The 18,353-nt window shown below is 34.7% G+C and overlaps 1 protein-coding gene across 1 annotated transcript in view; it reads left to right on the top strand.

Annotated features, from left to right (window-relative positions):
• Positions 1 to 13,684, top strand: part of LOC143922471 (uncharacterized) — a 45,164-nt gene extending 31,480 nt beyond the window's left edge. The window contains exons 2-10 of the mRNA XM_077445719.1: positions 5,250 to 6,362; positions 6,565 to 6,741; positions 6,814 to 7,469; positions 8,021 to 8,142; positions 9,058 to 9,179; positions 9,257 to 9,412; positions 10,548 to 10,713; positions 10,849 to 10,995; positions 12,334 to 13,684. Coding sequence (XP_077301845.1) covers positions 5,250 to 6,362; positions 6,565 to 6,741; positions 6,814 to 7,469; positions 8,021 to 8,142; positions 9,058 to 9,179; positions 9,257 to 9,412; positions 10,548 to 10,713; positions 10,849 to 10,995; positions 12,334 to 12,558 — 2,884 coding nt within the window. The 3' untranslated portion in view covers positions 12,559 to 13,684. The remainder of the gene's footprint in view (positions 1 to 5,249; positions 6,363 to 6,564; positions 6,742 to 6,813; positions 7,470 to 8,020; positions 8,143 to 9,057; positions 9,180 to 9,256; positions 9,413 to 10,547; positions 10,714 to 10,848; positions 10,996 to 12,333) is intronic.
• Positions 13,685 to 18,353: the final 4,669 nt, after the last annotated feature.

Genomic DNA, 18,353 nt, shown 5'->3' with positions numbered 1-18,353 from the left:
TTTTTATATGTCTTAGAAGGGTATATCTTGTTACCCTCTGAAGAAGAGAAAATGGAAAATAAGACGATAAGATCATCAGAAAAATAACAACAAATTGTCCATTATTGGTTTTTGTATTCTTTATAAATCCTGTTCACACTTTTGAAAATATTTTCACCCTATTTGATTTCATAGATAATTTTATACTAATGTTCTTTAAAATAAAATAAGTGGTGTGAAAGTACGATCCTCACTGTTCAATGGTTAATGAAATCGGAATTGTTTAATCATCATTACCATCCGGACCAAGTTGTTTCAAGGTTTGAAACATATGTATACCTACATATGTATGTTGTAGCTGCAACTTTTCTTTCAATGCAGAAGATGCATATTGTAAATAGACCGATTGGATAACATTGATACGTGTCCGTAAAAAAAGAAAGAGATGGTCTTCCACATATAGATACGTACATACATAGATCGTTCTGGCGTCGACCGGTTAGTTGCCAGCCTCTGGACCGGTACGGGTGTATCGGACAGGTGATAATGACCGAAAAAAGTGAAACTTGTTATTTTGTCAGCTCTTCCGAGACGCTTTTGAATGAAAAAAAAAATAGCATCTAACTTGCAAGGATGCCGAGAGGGAAAATCGATTGTGAAATCTGAAGATTGATATCTAAACGCGCGCAATAATTATCGCACGGAAGTGCATAATCGAACGAAAGTGAAGTTATTCACAAACGTCACAAATGCCCCTGCCCAAATGTGTTATGCGTTAAAATGCAATTAGCGAACGTATCGGAATTCGTTAAAGACTTCGGTCATATTAGCAACCTTGTTCAGCGATATTAACGATGGGACTATAAGGAAACGATTAGGATACATTGAAAATGTACATGTTATAATAATCGTTTAAGGGGAAAACTCAAACTTAAAAATCGTCATCATCGATCAGTTGAATTTTGTACAAAATTATATTTCCATACAGATTGTATTCCAGTTTACGAATTAATTTATTTGTTTACGTATTAATTTCTATCATTTTGGGACAACTTTTAATTCCGTCTTTTCCTTGGAGTGCCAAGGAAAAGACTACCTCTCTCTCATCCATGAAAGACGTGTACAAGGGGCTTTCCGCGAAAATAATTATTTCTGTTGATAATGATCAATATTTTTATTTCGAAATGGCATAATTCTAATCTTAGAGGCTTTGTGAGGAACACACAATAGTCATGGCCACTCGATATCCATCACAGTGTGGCAAATGTTAAGAAAAAAAATTGAAATTGTAGATTTTAAATACTCATTTCGATCGAAAAATTACTAAGATAAAAATATGTAAGAAGAGCATAAGTATTTTTTATTGACAATACTGTTCTAATGATGATCGCCAAGTTTTACTTTTTTTACGTATTTCCTTTTGATCAACTAAGATGTTTTAAGATGATGCGAGACATAACTTTGTAACCCACCACTTTTTCTTTGAAATGCTAATGAAGGTTTTTTTTTACAAGGCTTATTATTATTTTCAACTTTTATTTGAAATCATTTCAAGTATCGAATATTTTTCTTTTGGACTTAATTTCTAATCTAATATCATAGCAATAAGCAGTAAGCAGTGTGAATAATCAGCATTTGAAGCGTCAAAATTTCCGAAAATGATGCAGATATCAGTATTTTGAGACAGTTCAAGTGCAATCTGCATATTGCAGCAATCACACAGATGACTCGTACAACAACATAATGACAACTTTGATATTTGATGACGGGGATACGGACATTCCGAAACACATTTTGACTAAAAATCAGAATAAAATACTTAATAATCAATCAAATAATGTGGCAGTCGGGCAATTTCATCGTACTTATGTATTTTTACTTTTACATAGATATTTATATACAAGAAAGGCCTTCTTCGACAATTAATTACAAAAATTGCAGCATTTTACTACCCAAATCAACGTATTTCAAGAGTCTGAAGAACACGAAATTAACAATTAATTAATCCATTGAGACATGTATGGATTTAGACTTGTACATAAATTTTTACATATTGTACATAAATAAAATTCAGATATTTGTGACAATGAAAATCAGATAAATTGGCAATCTCTGATAAAAAAATAATTGACATTTTCCGGTGAAATTTGACGGACACTCGGTCAAATGCAGCGAGAAGAAAAACGGTCGATTTCTCAATACATCGTTGTCTGTGCATCTTGAAATGAACGTGATCCATCTGAAAGTTGATCTTTTTCCTCGACACGTTCACCTTCTTCTTATTATAAAGACGTCCATACAACTATTATACATTTATTACATATCGATCCATCTGATATTACCTACTTACACGTATACGTATTGCACACCGCATTCTCGTTCAGTTTTCAGTTTTATTCGTATGCGATTATACACATGTATGTATGCACGGTATTTTTTTTTCATTCGCTTTGCATGTCGCACGTTAAATAGGCCGTTACTTGGCTCGCGTTACTTTCATTCGATTTTAATATTCGCATAGAAAAACAGCACATGAACGTGTGTGTGTGTGTGTGTTTGTTACAGCATACTCGTGTGTGCGTGAAATTGTTAGAGAGCTGAAATCCCAGTTTTGAAGCTTATGTGTATTAAATTATGGTCAAAACGTTTCGAAAGAACCCGATGATTGCGCAATGTTCGGCAATGACAAATCGACAATTTCTTTGTATGCACCACTGACCTCAACCGGTCCACCTCGTGTCTCTTTTCTATTAATTATATGTATTTTATATGTGTTTATCGATTTTATTATTGGAAAATAATTATAATACGTTGATGCGATCTTGTAAACGTCTGTATCTTTAAATTCTATGATTATGTACATATATACATGGCTGTGTAACAAAAATGATCCTAATAGCTTTGAGGCAGTCGCAAGGCAGTTAAGAATAGATCTGGTGTTCAATTTGGAAAGCTTGGACTGCCTTGAACTGAATAATCAATATTGTCACTCGTGATAATACTCGCGAATGACACACCCCACTCCCGGATGTAGAAAAAAAATGATGATTTTAAATAAACTATAACATAAGGATTTTTGTCGACATTAAAATGCTGTTTTGATAAGAGATTCGTGGTTCCATGATCGTTGCGCGCTTGCATTAAATCGCGCTCGATCGTTGGACGCTCGGCAATGCCAAAACGTCAAACGTCATCAAAAAAACAAACCCGAACCACGTATTGTTTATTTGTTGTATTGTGTTGTTGAAATCGTGTTTGGGTGATGTTTGTAGTTGCGCATCCTCGGGCACCCAACGATCGAGCGCGATTTTAGTAAGCGCGCAATGGTCTGATTGCCAAAATTCGCTTGTAGCATTTGGTGCAGCGCTAAAAAAAGAAATGCCGAAGCGCTGAACTCATTTTTTTTTCGAATTGGCCAATATTGATTATTCAAAACATTTTTTTTTAAATGTTGGGTGAAAATAAAAAAATAAATATTAGATCATATAAAAGGGGCCTTTTTAAATATATTTATTATTTGTATAATGTAGGGGAAAAAGATGTCACAGACACTTTTTTTTTTGAAAAGTTTTAGATAGGTACAAAAAAGCATGGAATTGAGGCTGAAATTCCATGTAAGGTTTAAAATTAAAATATTTTTCTTTGATCTATTACTTATTATTACTATTACGTATTGCAACTTGCCTTATGAAAGTTTGAAAAAAATGTCTGTATAAGTTGTATGTGCGTCTATGTGGAGACTGTGCGCAGGTAGTAGTAAATCAAGGAAGTATAGATTTGTGTTGGAGAGGAAGAGTGTAATTGTGACAAAGTAACAATTGTCACAATTACTCTGGGTAAAATGTGTATATTTAATATTGTAAAGTGTACATGTAAGTTGAGTGAAGGAGCTGGAGCTCTCTAAGTCGAGATAGGATATTTACTCACTGAAGAAAACGACTGGTGCATAGGGGTTGTCGTGAAAGGTGCAAGGGTCGTCTTTTGTTCTAGATTTTTTGTGGTTCCATTTGATCATTCGTTCAAAAGTATTTTTAAAAATGTATATTCTGATTATATAAATTCGTGCCCGTGTAACCTAAAACCGTTCATCGTCATGTATGAAAATCATCTGATGCATGTATGTAAATATGTACATATATTTAAAACTAGGTATTTCGTTATATTAATACTGTTCAGAATGAAATAAAAAAAAGCCGTATTACAAGAGTCTTTCGAAGATTTATCCAATTAATTTTTGATGGAGGTTTATGGTTGCGTAAGTCGCTCGCCAATTTATGGTGACCTTTCAAACAAACATAATCCATATGCAAATTTGTCGTTGGACAGTGTCTATTTTAAATTTATCTTTTGAAAATATACGATTGTGTCGATCGACCTTGACTTCCCCGGCACGCAAACGAAAGCTCCAGAATTTCGTGTTTCGAAGATGCGAGAGGAGATCGATGGCAACGTTGATGAGGTCGCGGTCAACACGTGAATTGTTAAACGGGTGAGAGTTGTTCGATGGCCATTTTCCCTTTTTTTTATTTATTTAAATTCTCCGTTCGCTTCGTCACCTGTCTTATAGTTCGTTCGTGTCCTGGCGGCGCACCCAACATCCTGAAAAGAATCGCACACACTTGAATAATACTAAAATCATCTGCATACACACAAACATACAATCGATGTTGTATTCTACTAGTATAGGAAATGTTTTAGAGGGGGTCAAATTAAATTTTGATTGAAAATTTTACTGTCATTTGAAATATTTGTGTTTGCTCAAGTTCAAGAAAATTGGCTTGGTGTAACTAGGTCAAAAATCGATTGCGAGAATCTTTGTACAACATCTTCAAGTTAAATAAATAATAAAAACATTACTACTGATGAATTCTGTAATATACATATAATGTTATCATACATATTCTCAGTATAAAAATGTATCGAAATAAATGTTTTTTTCCCATAGTTTCGTCTCGCACATTCGACATTTATCGTCATGAATTTAAAACACTCTCTCATAATAAATTGTTCCAAATGGAATATCCTATCCACGTACGTGTACGTACCTGTATATAAATACCACAACGTACCACAGCGATGATTGTATCAATCAACAAGGTTGACAGTACTACATAGAGCCTACTAATGAAGACTCCTCTATACAAATAGTCTTTTTTTTTCGAATCCGAGCACGTACTGAAAGATCACGGCCGACAAACTCTCGATTCATTTTGCAATGCAAAACTGCACTCGCACGAATAATAGTAAAAGAATGACCTCTTTTGTTTCAGATTGGCGTTGGTGGGATGGGTGTCAATTGCTCATGCTGCTGAAAGTGAGATAATCACCGAACCACGTCCGGGAGATGAGTATGTTTTAGTCCAAGGAGGACAGCCGCAACCAGTTAGGAATGCCAGAGATGAACGATTGTTCGAGACGGCTCATAAAATACCTGAAAAGTTGCCCCATCACTATGTAAGTCGCCAGTCTGAGGATAAACCCGACAAGTTCAGCAAGACTAAAGTCAAGTTGGAGAGGACTGAATTCAGTCCTGTCATAGACGCTCTCGTCTCTGGCAGCTTACCCGCGGTCGTCAACGTAAAACGCGAAAGCGGAGAGGGAATCATCGAGATCGAAGAAGAAGACAAGAGGGTGATCGCCAAAGAATCAAAAAAGAAAGCCACGAGCAAAGACACGAAGCGTATAGAAGTAGACGTACCACTGTCCAAGATTGAAAACATCAAAATCATAGAGATCGATGCTTCCGAAGTTGAAACCAATCCTCAGATGCACATCGAGCTGGAACCCATGTCCCAGTCGGGTAAACTGGTCGAAACTGACGTCACCACCCAAAAACCCGTTTTGACCACCGGAGCTCCTTCGAAGCCCAGGTCTTTCGATGTCCTTCCGATAAACTTCGAATCTGCCGATTCGATCAACGGTGGTCTCTTGGCTGCATCCTCCGACCCTGACGTGCCTCTGGAGGTAGCTGGATCTGAACAGAAACAGCACTCTCGCATTCAAATCAAAAAAGGACCCAATGGACAAGACTATGAGTACGAGTACGTCTATTACTACTACGATGACGATGAAGAAGCCAAAAAGGGCGAGTCTGCAGAAAAGAAACCCGCAGCCGCAGAAGCAGCAACCCCAGCAAAGGAAGTGCACAATTCCCATGACGGTCCTCAGAATGTTGCCACGAACCAAATCAGCAGTGGAACCAACAGCCGCAACAAGAACAGATACAGTTCCATCGAAAGAGGAACCACACCTACGACGACGACGACCACAACAACTTCAGCGCCTGAAAATAATGAGGTACTGCCGGCAGGATCTAGGAATAGGTACCGAGGAAGGAATTTGCCTCCTTCAATTCCTACAGAAGAGGACGTCAATGAAGAAAGGTATTATTTTATTCCTGATCACCACTTCTTTATGAGTGTTATATGTATGTATACATAGTGTCATTTTAGAATCGTTTGGGTTCAAAGTACGAAGCATGCAGTACCTTTCCCTCTCATTAGATCTTGAATTGAACGATTAGAGCGGTATGACAACATCTCTAGTTGCGTCATCGATTTGAACGTTCAATTTGACATTTTTCAGACTGCCTGCCAATACCAGATTTCCTCCCAGGTCTAGAAATCTGAACACGACACCAAGCAATGCGGAAAAAGTGGAAGACGAAGTTCCACCGACCAGACAGAGAGGAAAGACACACCACGATAGTCACGCTGAAGAAACGACCGGACAGACCAGAAGCAAATCAAGATCCAACGTTAAGTATGCCCCGTTAATAATCTTACATATGAATATTTCAACTCACTCGATACTTATATATGAACAATTATCCAGGAGACCCAGTTTAGAGCTCGTCGACTCAGCTAGCTTCAACACCCACGCCAGCGATGTGCCAGTATCCCAATACAAGGAAGCCAGAACTAGAAACAGTCCCGTCGAAGAAAAGGAAGCAGAAAAAGCGACCAAGACTTCAGAAGCTTCGGAAAAATCTAAAGAATTAGAAGATTCACTCACAGAAGAGACGATCGATGACGCACCCAGAAGTGTTGCTTCTGACGATGCCGAATCTAGCAAAAAAGGCAGCTCTGACGACGAGGATTCGACCACTGAAATAACGACAATGGCCGCCATGGATAAAGTAGCCCTGGAGCTATACGCAATACTGGCTGGTGAGAATCTCAACAACGAAATCGTAACTGCAGCTCAGGAAGAAGACTTGGATTCGACGACAACTGATGCCAGCGAGGACTTGACCACAACAGAGCTTTTGACCACTACTGAGGAAGTGACCACGACAACAACCACGACAGAAGCACCTACGACCACAACGACGACAACAACCACGACCCCAGCTCCGACCACGACAACTCGAGCATCTCGCTTCAAGCTCCGTCCTGCAGGAAGAGGAAGGACCACGGCAGCCGAAGCATCGGCTCCAGCTTCAGCTTCGTCTTCAGCATCCACAGAAGCAACTCCCAAGCTTGGGCGAGGTGAGACCTTTGACTAATCGCCGGTAGGTGTCTCTCCCCCTCCCAAATAAATACTAACGGAATTATGCGATTGTACTTTTGTGTGTACGTGTTTATGCATATTTATCACGTTTTGCGCTATTGTTGTGCAATGCGGATGCATCTGTGGTCCACGCCGAATCCGCAGACGGATCTCCGAAAGGTTAGCTTCTCCTCGATTAACAAATATCTTGCCGAAGAGAGAACTTTCACATTTATAGCTTTCTCTGCGAGTCGCGTATGTCGTATATGTGTGTATGTGTTGAAACGGACATCTCGAATTTGATTTGACTCAGCTCGTTCAAAACACTGAAACTTGTTTTCTTTTCAATCTACAGAGCTCTTTTGTACGTATTGTTGTTGCATTGCAGGCGTTTTTGTTTTTTTATACTATTATTTTTATGTATATTTTCCACTAATTTATATTTGCTGCGTCCTTTTTTGCGAATTCCAAATGTCTTATATGTAGTTTTAATCTAACATCACGCTTAGATTGAACCTTCAAACATATCCTCATTTTATTTTGTTAACAGGACGTTACGGTAGCTCCAGACCTTCATTCGGCAGAGGCAAAACTTCTGGCACCACTCCATCGGCTCCAGTCACTGAGGAGAAGGTGAACAAGCAAGAAACCAGTTCGGTTCAAAGTCAGAAGGTAATTCGATATTAAACTCGCCGTCTAAAACTCGATAATTTACAATCCCATGCAATGACTATATAATTAGAACAATTTCTAAAATATTCACCACATAATTTCCTTAAGCAACTCTTTTGACTGTACATACATATATGGTGGTTTTGAGTATTTAAATCCTAATAAAAATATAATTTTGCAGTTTGATCAAAACAATTAATGGAAATTCAAATTGGAGAAGTTTCAATTTATATGTGTATGTAAATCAGACTCTAATCAGTAGTTCTTTCTTTACATTAGTTATATCAACAATTATAACAATATATATGTATGTACTTTCAGACCTTGGATATGTGACTCCAAGGTCGATCGTTTCCTTTCAGTTTCCCAATTTATCTAATTTCATTGGAAACGGTTCCAAGAATTTGGCAATCCTGTCCTATTTCTCGCAAAATTTGAGTTTGCAGCATCTCATAATTTGTTGATATTTAAATACGCTGCAACATTTTTTCCAAATATATCTCTACGGTGATTGTAATGTTTGATGATCAAGGTTTGTAATTGTACAGTATTGACAATAGATGTCGTGTTGATAAAAATGGGGTGTAACCTGTATAAATAAAATAAATATCCCATTCAGAAGACAATCGCTGAAAAGGTTCTATTCGTTATTATATGTAATGAAGCAGCTACGCTTAAAGGCGAAAATATAACTTTTAGAAGTTGAAGATTGAATGAATAGATCAATATTCATCTTAAAACCAAACCATTCTACTTTTATGTCAAGAACCATCTTGACAATTAGTTAAAACTGAAAGAAAATGTTCTATCTAAATTTATTTTCATTCAAATCTTACCAACTAATATATTTTTTTTGATCAATATTAGGATTAGGAAAAGGAATGTCAAAATATCTAAATTTTATAAAACTTTCAGCCCCTACCTGGACGAGGACGTTTTGGCGGCAGAACTCGTCCGTCTCTGTCTAGCACTACCTCAGCTCCAGCATCAGATACTCCTGCTTCCACCGAGGGAAGCTCTCCAGTATCCACCTCCAGGTATGTACATATATACTTTGATCCTGAATTAGTACAATTCAGGGGCAAATCAAGTGACGCTGATCTCAATTTTCTAGACCAAGACCACGACCAGCGTTCAACCTAAGGGGACGTCGCCCCCTGGGGGGCACATCGACAACGGCCTCGCCCCAGGAGGTCGAAGCCCCCGATAGCGCTGCTGAGCAGACTTCATCAGAGGTATCCAGCAGCACTACAGCCAAGAGCATACCCAGGTGAGAAAGACACCGGACACCCTCGGCACGTTGTTAGCACGTGTTGAGAATTCCATAGATATCGAATGATATGCAGGTCTTGTGCTAAGCTGTTATAAATAACACGTAACTACGACTCACATATTAATATTATTGTTCATCGAAAGTCAATAGCCTCCAGGTCAGTTTGAGGGACATTTTAACTGGCATAGGTATTTACACATCTATGTATATAAATATATACATACGTAAATATATATGTACGTAAGTACCTATTATAATATGAGTCACATTGCACTGATATTCTTATTCAATAAAGAATGGAAGGGAAGAAGGGAAATGCATTCTTGCAGAATAATAGAACGATAGACCAAGCTTGACCTGATCGGTACATTGTGATGTACATATGTATGTACAGTGCCGGCCTTACACCCAATGGTGCCCTCGGGCATTTTTTTCTAAACACCCTTAGAAAAAAATTTCGCCTTTGGCGCTCTTATCTAAAATTTTGTATGGCTTTTGGCGCCTTTAACGCATCGAGCGGCACCCTAACTTATGTGGCGCCCTCGGGTGCCACCCGACCCAGCCCCCCCCCCCCTAAAACCGGCACTGCATATGTACATATATAGTTTTGCGAAAAAGATCCAACACAAAAGAACAATTTTTAGAGCACTCCAAAACCACAAATTCTGTATTTATTGTTTATCATGTTAGAACAGAAATAGTACAATTGACCACAACTATAGTCTTTTTTCAAAAATTTGAGTCTTTTCTTATTAAAAGATTTATTTTAGTCTTTTGTATTATATATGCAAGTACAATTATAAAAAATTGTCATTTTTATATTCAGTCTCCGGGATATAAAGCAATCTTTAAAGCTCTTCTCTGATTAATTCTTGTGAAGGCATATCATTATTGTGCCCTGTTCTCAAATAAAAAAATTCGACTATATTCATACTGATTGATAAAAAAAAACTATCTTTACAATCCCTTTGTAAATGAAATTAAAAATTTTAATTATGTACTTACCATACATTAAACTATTATAGTTCCATTTCTACTACTTTTTATGACATATTTTAGTGATGTGTATAAATATGTATATAAAAAGAGATTTCTTTGGCGCGTTTTATATTCTTATGTGATACTATTTCAGCCGCAGCAGATTGGGAGCAAGTATCAGACCGCTGCGTCCCGGACCAAGGTTGGCTCTTGGAGGTACCACTGCCAAGACGACGACCACCACGGAAGCTGCACCAGCTGAAGCCGAAGCTAAAGATGCTAACAATAGCTCTGAACAAACTGAAATGACCACCCAACCCGTACGACATTTCACAATATAAAATCATATTATAATTTACATATATGAATTTGAATATAGAACTTCGATTCGAATCAATATTTAGTGTGTTCTATAGATAAACAGTGGAATATTGTCATGGAGATTTAATTTTCAGATCGGAGAAGTCACTGTTGGCAATCCGTTGACTCGTTTGCGAGGACGTCCACGATTGCAGGTAGCGGCAGCTCGTCCCAAGCCTACTTCAGCACCAACGATAAGACGTCCTAGTCCATTGCTCGCACGTCGCAGACTAGCCGGAGAGGTAAATAATACAATAACATAGTTATAAGAAATTATATTTAAAATTAACGAGTCGAATAGAATTCCACCGAGTTGACTGACACATTAAAAAACAATAGTGATGTTTGGATAGGCATGTAATACTTTCGGGTTTGTAATTCTTGTAAAATTGCATAATTATAAAGCAAACTATATACTTTGTAGTGTAATGTTGTATACAGCCCCAAGTGAAGAAAGAACCATAAATCTTTTCCCATCAGTTTCCATTTAAAAGAAATTTTATTGCTCAAATTAGACTCAATGAACTATCTTTTTACTGCCAATTGAGCATAAAAAATAAACAAAGAAAAATATAATTATTTATTTATTTATTTATTTTATTCTAAAGAGACCATTGTGGCATTACAGGAATTCCTAAAACGCCACAATGGTTAAAAAATATAACACAAAAAAAACAAAATAACAATTAAACATAAATTAATACATAACGAAAATAATATACTAACCATTATACAAAAAAAAAATACATTTGAACATAAACATAAATCTTACATCCACACATAAACATAAAAAATAGCATTTAATAATAACAGATAACGTAAAAATATCAAATAAAAAAATATAGCATAAAGCATGCCTTGCACCTACAGCCAGTTCCAATAAATAAGAAACAACTACAAATACTAAACATCCCTGTGAGGCCCAAATGGAAGAGAGTTAATCAAAATTTCACTCATAAATCACAATCAATCATGAAAACAATGATGAACGCAGACTACCAGATAAATGGGTTAGAGTAATATCCGACAATTTACGCTCACTAAGGTGGAATAATAAATTTAATAAGATAATTTTAGTATATTTAATAAATTTAATCTATATCCCAAACTATGACCAGAGCCAACTTATCCAATCAAATCCAATTCAATAGCCAAAAAATATCAAATAACACTTTTTGAATGAATAAGAAATATTTTCCTCTTCCGTGTATAAATATTCCCGAAAACACAGTTGACAAAACTGACTTCAAATGGTTTTTTGAAATAAAAATTGGAACAAGATTAAGTGACTTATTTTTAGTTGACCATTCATTCTGAAAATTCAGTTTTGTTGGATGAGACTCCCAAGTATCTTTTGACTTTAAATTATTCTAGCCAGAATTATGAGTATTTACAAGGATAAAATCTATGTAACTAATCGTGGTAAGTTTGAGAAACACTGTATTAATTAAAATGTTCTTAATACTTGTGTGAGTCAGCTCGGTCTCCTTTTTAATGTACATACATAATATATTAACGAATTTAATTTAAATAGTCTGCATTTATTTGTTGGAAATTTTAATGAACACTACGTATTACAGTCTGCGGAAGCTGCAGCACCGTCCACCGAAGCTTCGTCCACCGAAGTATCAGAATCTTCGCAGGAATCGTCAGCGGAGAGCTCAAGCGCCACAAAGGGTGACAACAAAAGCAGCGAAGCGGAGACAGCGGCGAACGAAGAGCAAGCCACCGAGGCACCGAAGCCATCATTATTACTACCAGGAAGAAGACGGCTGGTCAACAGAAAACCAGGATCGATATTTTAAGCGTAAAATATTTACAGTTCACTTATATTGAAGCAGTAATTTTTTTTTTGTATAAAAAAACTAGTGAAATTGTTCAAAGAGACACACACACACTTACATACCCTTAAGCTGATATTTCATTTGTTGAATTTTTCAATTCCGAACATCAAATTGATGACTTAGATTGAATAAAGCTTAAGTACTATAGTTTTCTTGAATGATTTCACAGCATTGCATTGGCTTAACACAGGATTTATTAAGAGATTAGTCATTGACTTCACAGGCTGTGGTCCGAAGATCAAATAAAAAAAGTAAAAACATAAACATTACGTTATAATGCGAAAATAATCAAAAAAAAAAGCCAACACATTAATTACGAATTTGCAAATCCTATAGTTTTTAATTTTATTTACTTAATATAAATTTTTAAGTTTAATAGCACAACAAATTTTCTACGTCTGCATTGCGATTGGAACTAATGTTGATAATATCGTATCATCATACAATCAATAGATAAGTGATCAAAGTAAATATGTAATAACAATTATGTTTTTCATATTGTGCCGTTACATTTAACATGTACTTTATGTTTATTCAATTTTTAAATTAAGTTGCCATCACATTTAAATATATATTTTTGTATGTAAATAAATATGACTCGATACTGTCATAGACTTGTCTAAATATGTATATTTATACTGTCAATTATATTATATAAATTATAATTTACTTTTCTAATTTGATATATTCATATATGTATTTTTATTATCGTTTATTATTTCAATTTTGATCAAAACGCAGTTACCTTCGCCCAAATATTATCTTTTTCCTTTCAAATATTTTTTTTACCATAACAATTTTGTACAACTAGTGAATAAATATGTATATTTAATTTATTATTATTACATTTAACTGAGAAGATATATGTATTTATGAATCTTCGGCTGACAGATAAACGTTCAACATTAAACGTTATGTTTCAACTAACTACTAAGCAAAATCTCTAGTTGTTTGTAAGTCGTAAAAAAATACATCAACGATAATTTTGCTTTATAAATAAAAATTTGTTTTTCAAATATACTTACATTTTGTACATAATTATTTTATTCTGTGTAAAAATGTATGGCCTAGAAAATATATTCAATATAAAACATACATATCTTATTCTTTCATTTATCAACATCACAATGAAAAAACCATATCATTATTATAACACAAAATTAATTTGCATGATAAAACTAGTGATTGACCGTTCAGTAAAATTGACTTTTGGCAGTGTCTACTTTATAACTGCATAGTATTTTAGAATTCTCAGATTTTGTAATAAAAAACGATTACGTACTTGATAAGCAAACATCTGCAATATTACTTCAGAAAGTGTCTTCTGAGTTTTTCAGCTTCTAAGAAACTAAAAAAGATGAAAGAGGGAGGTGAAAAGGTTCAAGAGTTGGAAAAAGAATGGAGATTATATGATAACAATTTAAATAAAGGTAAGAAGCTTACTAACAGTTCAGTTTGAACAGAAATGTTACTAAGGAAGAGCAGAATCTGTGTAGAAAGGTAACACGTAATTAGTTGGTTTAGCTTTAAAAATTTAAAATTAGGATATTTTTAATATATTTTATTTTGGATCCGACGGGTTTCCAAAATATTAGACCCGGAATCGACGGGTTTTCAGAAACCCCTAATTACTGGGTCATATGCATTCATACGAAATGACATACAATGATCTTTTCTGAAATAAAATCATCATACCAGCAGAATAGACTAGTGGTTAGCATATAATGCTTTGAACAGAGTTGTCACGGGTTCAAATTCCACTGGTTTCTGCTGGCCAGACCTTAGATTTGTGACTCCTGGTCGATCGTTTCCTATCAGAGTTTACCAATTCACCTGATTTTCATTTAAAAGGTTCCAACAAATTGGCAACCTTACCCATTTTCTCGCAAATATCGAGTTTTCAGCAATCTCGAATTTCGCCGAGTTGTATAAAATGCTGCAAATTTACAAATCTGACCATTAATGTATCTGTGAATCGATATGTATTTACTGAATTGTTTAAAAATGTAGCAAATTTATAAATTTCACCATAGATGTCTCTGTAGGTATTAATTGATATGTATTTACTCTGTATAATACTTGTATTAAATGTACAATGTTTCTGGGCAGGAAGGCGAATTAGGGTTACCTGTTAGGCATCCTGGTATAGTAAAAGGCCAAAGTCGTGTCACAGCATTTATTGATGATTAAGGAGATACACGCACTGGCAGTGCTCCGTCCAGAATGTCTTGATATCGCCTAAGTACCACCTCTCAGGTCTTTCAGGACATCTCGACGTCTGATTTGTTTACCTATTGTTATGGTCACGTACTCGGATATGTATTCCCACGACATTCGGTCCCACGGTACCAAGGTATCGGTCACTTCTGAGAAGGGACTAATAACGGCCAACTCGGTCGCCATTGTTTAGCCTACATGCACTTAGTAATCCTTGAAGCCAATTATAACGGTCGCACAGTGTCAGGGATGCGCCTCGGCTTAATCCGATTGCACTTAACCGGCGTCTCTTTTTAGTATATGCTACAATATGTTTATTACTTAGCATAGTTTGACCCATAAGTTTGAAATGGGGCTCACCTGAATTTTGAATGCAATCTTAAAGAGAGTTGGTTAAAACGTTAAGTCGTGAATGGTCTCCCGCATCGAAACATCAAACTTATTGACATTAGTGAAGCACGAAGCTATTTTCCCACTCGTGTACTATTTAGATGCGCTGTGAGAACTGCACGACCATTTCAGATAGTCCATTTATGAACACTTACAGATTCACCGTTCCATTATGCAATACAAATTCACAAGTCAATTTAACGAAAATATATTTATATATTTTTATACCAGCATATATTTTATAGTAATTCTCACAGACCAGCATCATATTTTTAAATAAAAAAGCCATATATGAATATGAGTGAAAATTTGTTCATATAACAAATAAAAATAATATTAAATATAAGTAGTGAAATTTATTTTGTTGAATTCAAAGAAGTACAATATTTATATATCATATATTTATGTACTTAGACAAAGATGAAAAATGAAAATGAAAAAAAAAAGTAATGAGAAATGAGCTTGTTTGTTATTAGATAACTTACCCAGTCGTGATTTTATCGAAGACAATTAATTCCACATGTAATGGATCATGAATATTTACACTATTATGATATTTTGTCTTTATTAAAATAATTTTATTAAATATCTGGGAAGAATTCAGCTTTCAATTTGATCTAAAGGGACACAAGTGAAGTTGTTGTTTCAAAACACTTTTTTAATTCTTCATTTGTAGTCAGATCAATTAGTTTATCTTCCAAATTAATTAATATATACGTTATAATAAGCTATTTTTTTGTTTACTTCTTTGTGCACGGACCGGCTATCGCCGGTACTGGACCAGTACTGGGCCACGGACTAACATGTACATTAATATCTACAATTATTCATGCGTACTTCTTGCTAAATATTTATCTACCTATTTATCTTAGTTGTAAAAGTAACGTCAAAGTGGAAAAAACTGTTAAAAATGTTAACATAAAATACAAAAGAAATTATATTTTTAATTTATAATTTAATAATCGTAAGTGAAACATAAAAAGGGTTTGTAAAAATTATTCTTCTTGTTTTTAGGTAAAAATGTCGTACGTAGTATCAATATTACTTTATCTAAGTACGTAGTAGCAATAGATGAAGTTTTGTGATCATGCGAAAATTCGAACTCGAGATTTTGACTGATTCGAACTCAGAATCGATTACTGATCACGTTTTCATGTGTGTCTGTGTGTCTGTGTGACTGTGTATTTTGGGGATTTTTTGAACACCGTTAGTCCTATTGAACTGAAACTTAGTATCGGTTACTGAAATTTTTATCTTTTTTATAATTTTATTTTTAAGTTCACCGGAAATGGTACCTCCCCTTATACATATGTGTGCTCTTTTTTTTAAGTTTTTGAATTCAATTATCTCCCAAACCGTTAACTGAATCGAACTAATTTTTTTTACGTGTAATAGAAACAATAATTTTTATAACCTTCAATAAACCGGAAGAAGTACTTTTATTCTAGAGAATCGAGGTTTTTTATGTTTTTCTCAGAAACCGTTTGATTTATTCAACTGAAATTTCATATCTAGTAGTTTAAGCATAATACCAAGTTATGTATAAAATTTGGTAAGCATCCGTCAACCGTAAGTGGCAGTTTAACTCTTGTCCGATTTTTCTTCCACTATTTTTTTCGACCTCTTAAACATGTGTGCTTGTCACGAAAAAAAAATTCAAGTATAATTCTTGTATCAATGAGAAGAAAATAAAAAAAAATCATTAAATTTTATAAACCGGAAGTGAGATTTTTTCCTCTTAGAAAGGTCAAAAATGTTGTACCCACTACTCTGTCCACACCCCTGAACGTATCAAGCTGAAAATTTATATTTGTATTGTTTATGTATTAACTTAGATCTGCTAACGTTTTGGTCAGAATTCGTAAACCGGAAGTAGTATTTTTTTTTAAAACAATATTTCATTATTTTATTTTGACCTTTTAAAATATTTTTATTTTCTTGATATTATATGTTTATAATACTGATAGAGATTTTAAGTATTAAAAAAAATTTGAACAAAATCCGACAACCGGAAATAGAACTTTTGTCTTGTGCAAGTTTCCATACATTTGTGCTCAATTTGTATCGCTGTCGTAGTTATTAGTATTTCATAATCTGTCTGTACGGTTCAATGTCGAATTTTGTGTTGTAACTTTCTTATATTCCTGAAATACATAGATAAAGTCATGGGTTGGTCACACCCGAATTTTTTTGTATGGCCCGCAATACATTCATTTCAAAATATCAAAACCGATCTGTTTCCAAGAAAGATCTCTGTCCTAAATTAATCCATTTAGCAAACTGTACTGAATTTACGTCATTTGGTTTCATAATCGTGTTTTTTCAGAGACGTCTTGTAGACAGAGGCACATAAAGCGATACCTTTTGAAGATGGCAAACAGAAGGAAAATATATCTAAAATATTTGTAACTGTAAATAATGTGGGATTCTGTAAGGGAGGATCGTGGAGTGAAGAAATGATAGGCGATCTTAGTCAATGATCCACGTTTATTGTTCGTATATCTTCAAACGCGATTGCTTACACCCGGATCAGGCTCAGGGGTACCAACCTTAGCATTAATACATATGTGTACAAACTGTTCGGCATGAGCCACATCATTATACATAATTATAATCATTTTATATTAATATCCCACAATAATAAATAATTTATCATTTAATACTGAACCGCCAATTATAGACTGATTTCAAGTGAGTGCATCCTAATCAGATTAATTAAAACACATAATAATATATATATTTTAAAACATCCATCTTAATGTATATAATAATTGTTTTTTTTTTCGTTTGTTTCAGATTTTACAATTCAGAGCGTTGTAAATTCAACGAGAAATAGTAAAATTTAAATTTTTTTATGCTTTTCATCAAACTAAATATACTTTCACAATCGACACTTGATGCTTGAACGGTTCCACAAATATCGTAAATAACCGATTTATAAATTCTTCGATATTTAGGGCATAAGTTACTATGTATGTACATATATCATTAAACGTTTTAACACAACCAGTTTTACGATTTTCATTCATTAAATACTTAAAATCAGTATATTGTTCCAATATTTTGTTTATATAATTTATATCAGTGTTTTTCAAACACGTCCCACTAAGGGAGCATTACATGAGAAAATCATTAATATTTGTATATTT

Source organism: Arctopsyche grandis, chromosome 2 (genome assembly GCF_051622035.1).
Source record: "Arctopsyche grandis isolate Sample6627 chromosome 2, ASM5162203v2, whole genome shotgun sequence".
Classification (NCBI taxonomy): Eukaryota; Metazoa; Arthropoda; class Insecta; order Trichoptera; family Hydropsychidae; genus Arctopsyche; species Arctopsyche grandis.
The sequence above is the reverse complement of the archived record's forward strand: the minus strand, read 5'-3'. Positions and strand labels throughout refer to the sequence as shown.